The sequence below is a fragment of the Seriola lalandi genome, unplaced genomic scaffold, assembly GCF_002814215.2.
Source record: "Seriola lalandi dorsalis isolate HSWRI2012SDOR001 ecotype SW California unplaced genomic scaffold, Sedor1 jcf7180002050488, whole genome shotgun sequence".
NCBI lineage: Eukaryota > Metazoa > Chordata > Actinopteri > Carangiformes > Carangidae > Seriola > Seriola lalandi.
The window spans coordinates 1-3,491 of record NW_019521041.1 but is presented as its reverse complement, the minus strand read 5'-3'; the positions used below and the strand labels follow the sequence as shown (position 1 = coordinate 3,491).

The 3,491-nt window shown below is 46.9% G+C and overlaps 1 protein-coding gene across 1 annotated transcript; it reads right to left on the bottom strand.

Moving 5' to 3' along the window:
• Positions 1-1,446: 1,446 nt before the first annotated feature.
• LOC111649350 (filamin-B-like) lies at positions 1,447-3,485 on the bottom strand. Its single transcript, XM_023399121.2, has 4 exons — positions 3,464-3,485; positions 3,160-3,378; positions 2,401-2,607; positions 1,447-2,311 (listed from the first exon to the last, which is right to left on the bottom strand). Exons 2-4 carry the CDS (start codon positions 3,290-3,292, stop codon positions 2,124-2,126), a joined length of 528 nt encoding a protein of 175 aa, XP_023254889.2. The 5' UTR covers positions 3,293-3,378; positions 3,464-3,485; the 3' UTR covers positions 1,447-2,123.
• Between the last annotated feature and the right edge of the window lie 6 nt (positions 3,486-3,491).

Sequence of the window (3,491 nt, the reverse complement as noted above, 5' to 3'; positions counted from 1 at the left end):
CTCCCTCAGAGGCATTAATTACAGCTGTCCATTCAGACTAATAATACCCTCACTAATGCTGCGGGGGGGGGCAACACTCAGCTTCATCATCATCTTCATCACACGTCTTTGAAACACAAAGCAACAATTCCTCATGTAGTTGAAGAGGAGGTGGAGGAGAGGAAGAGGAGGAGAGGAGGAGGAGAGGGGGAGGTGGAGGAGGAAGAGTAATGGAGGAGGAGGAGAGGAGGAGGAGAGGAAGAGGAGGAGGAAGAGGAGAGGAGGAAGGGGAGAGGAAGAGGAGGAGGGGAAGAGGAGGAGAGGGGGAGGTGGAGGAGGAAGAGGAGAGGAGGAGGAGGAGAGGAGGAGGAGAGGAGGAGGAGAGGAAGAGGAGGAGGAAGAGGAGAGGAAGAGGAGGAGGAAGAGGAGAGGAGGAGGGGGAGGAGGAGAGGAGGAGGAGGAGGAGAGGAAGAGGAGAGGAGGAGAAAAAGAGGAGAGGAGGAGGAGGAGGAGAGGAGGAGAGGATCCTCTTCATCTTCACCCTGCAGATTAAACCTTGTCTCTTCTTCTTCTGTCAGAATCTGAATCTTATTTTGAATATTTACATGCAACAGTAAACATATTTTCACAATAAAAGCGCGGTGAACATTCAGCAGCTGAGCCTCAGTGTGACGAGTATCTGCTGCCACCTGCTGGTTCGCTGCTGCATCTCACTGTGAACTCACTCACATCAGGGTTGACATCCGGTCAGTAACACGGTGTTTTATTGTCTTTGTCTTTCTTGTCCTGCTTCAGTTCATGTTCTTCTGTTTCTATTTCTATTCATTACTTTTTTATTGTACTTTACTGTTACAGGTGGACACAACAGCAGTGATTTGTTTTTGACTTTTTTAAGATTATTGATTCATTGTGTGATCTTCCCTCCTTTCAAAATAAAAGCTCAGTTTTAGTTTCATGTGTCACAGGTTTGTTTTGTCAGTTATCTTTACATCTACTTATTGTGTCACATTATTCTCTTTATGTTACAACAGAATTTTATTAGATTTAATAATTTTTTTAAATTTTCTGCAAATTCTATTAAATCTGTGACGTGTTGTGAACTTTGACTTTTACTTACTTCTCTTTGACCGGAGTTTATTTTAGTTAAAGTCCAAACCGGAGCCTGTTGTTGTTGTTGTTGCTGTTGTTTAGATGAACCTTTAACCGACTCAGACTCACCAACACGTCTGACCAAACAGAGTTTAAATAGAAGATGTGGTTGATGTTGAACCTGAAGGATCAGAGACATCTAAGAATTAAACCTCCTCAGATCACCTGGTTCAGTTCACCTGGTAACCATGGTGACGAGAGGAAACACAACATGACGACTCTGACATGTTTTCATTGATGTGATCATGTGACGGTCTGTGTCTGAGACTCCGCCTCCTGTGACATCAGCAGATGAACTTTAATTATGCCTGCACAATCTGAACATATCAAACATTTATTTCATTCATCCACTGATACATATAAAACACTATAAAATGTCACTCTGTAATACTGTGGAACATCACCTGCTTCATCACAAATAAACGGACTCCTCTCTGCACCTCCTCCCTGTGGTAAAAAAAAACAGAAGCTCCTCTTCACCTCCTCTCCTCTACAATAAGACCATTTTCTGTCAAAGAAAACAAAAGAGGAAACAAAAGCTCGGAGAATAAATAAATGAAAGTCACAGTTTGTCCTGATCCTGATCACTGCAGCTTCAAACAGGAAACAGGAAACAGCTGACGAACCTGCTGAGAGCTTCCACTCATCAGAGGCTGATTGTCACTAACATGAATCTGAGAACAGGTGAGAACAGGTGAGGTTTACCTGACACACTGTTTACCATCAACACACTCACCTGTCCACACCTTCTATCTGAGCATCAGGCCACTGGTCACACTGAGATGAATTCAAACTAATTAGCAGCTGGTTCGTTAAGCTGCTGATGTAAAGATGGTTAACATGAAGCTGCTGCAGAGACACAGGACGCAGGTAGAAATGAAACTTTGGCACAAAGAATGAAAGAGTGGCAGGAACACGAGTGAACAGTCTTCAGTGCATGGTGGAGGGAGGGAGGCTGCAGAGGGGGGGCGGACATGAAGACCAAGAGTTCAGGTTCAAGGGACGGTGACGTGGAAGGGACTGCCGGGGACGTTCTCGTCCCCCCACTTGACGATGAGGATGTAGCTGCCCTGCTCTTTGACGGTGTAGGTGATGTTGTACATCCTGTTGCCCATGTGTTTGACGTACACTTCCTCACAGGGCGTCTTGGGGCCGTGGACCCCCACCATCAGCATGTTGGTGCCTGCAGAGCCGAGGACAGAGAAACAGACCACAGTGAGAACCTCAGCTTTCATCTCCTTCACGTCTCGTGTGTTCACTTCCTGTCCTCACCTGCTTTGCTGCAGTCGACGGTGAACGTGTTCTTCTGACCCACGAAGGCCTTCGACAGGCCGGCGCCTCTGGAGATCACTTTACTGGCGTCTGAGGAGAACTTGGGTAAAGAGCCGAAGGCCCCGCCCATCATGGACGACTTGGTGACAGTTTCCACGAGAACAGACGACGTCTCGTGGAGACTGTGTCCCCCGGAGAGACGAGGTCCTGCAGAGACATTTAAAGACACATGAGATCAGTGGAAATGAAGTTCACAGCAACAACACACGAGTCCAGTTCACTTCCATCTGGTGCTGGTCTGCACAGTATCTGGAGAACCTAAAGGAGATTCTGTAGTTCCTCTATGTGGTTCTTGGGGTCAGTTAGAAGGTTCTCTGGGTCCAAAAGGTGGTTTGGTCTTAGAGGAGGTTCTAGAGGTCTTTGGAAGATCATGTGGTCTTTGAGCCTGAAGGAGACTTTAGGCATCTTCTAGGTTCTTGTAGTTATTGATTCTGGTCCAGTCCAAAGTCAAGTTCTGTTACAGCTTTGGTGCAGACAGTTTTACACATTGTACTGATTTGGATCTATTTATTATAGAATGCAACTTTTTTGGTCTTCAGTGTTAAATAAAGTAAAAATACAGCCTCGGGGTCAGTCCCGGTCCAGGTTTATGTGACCTGTGTCTTAATCACAGGGTTACAGGCTGGGTTCACGTCCCAGTTGTAGGTTTGTGCAGAACCTCCAGTCTGTCAGAGTGGTGCTGATGGTCCACTGACTCACCTGAGACTTTGGCCTTGAAGGGGCTTCCTACGATGTGCTGGGGTCCCCCGTACTTGATGGAGATCAGGTAGCTTCCAGGAGCCATGGGTGTGTAGGAGACCTTGTAGCCCTCAGGACATTCCTGACAGTCCATCTTCACTTTGGACGGTCCATCGATGGTGACGGACAGAGCTCCGGAGCCGGCGTTACAGGTGTTCACGATAAACTCTGAGGCCACACCTGCAGGAGGAGATGACACCCGTTACACCTTCTTCACTGGATGATTCAAGACTTTAAAATGAAGGTGTATATTATTGGTGTGTACCTGTGGTTCCTCCCTCCAGTCCCGGTCC

Excerpts from the sequence above, each read along its gene's own strand:
- LOC111649350 (XM_023399121.2), bottom strand. The coding sequence starts at position 3,292 with ATGGACTGTCAGGAATGTCCTGAGGGCTACAAGGTCTCCTACACACCC. Across the intron at positions 2,608-3,159 it reads CTTCAAGGCCAAAGTCTCAG|GACCTCGTCTCTCCGGGGGA; the intron begins GTGAGTCAGTGG and ends ATGTCTCTGCAG. Across the intron at positions 2,312-2,400 it reads CGTCGACTGCAGCAAAGCAG|GCACCAACATGCTGATGGTG; the intron begins GTGAGGACAGGA and ends TCGGCTCTGCAG.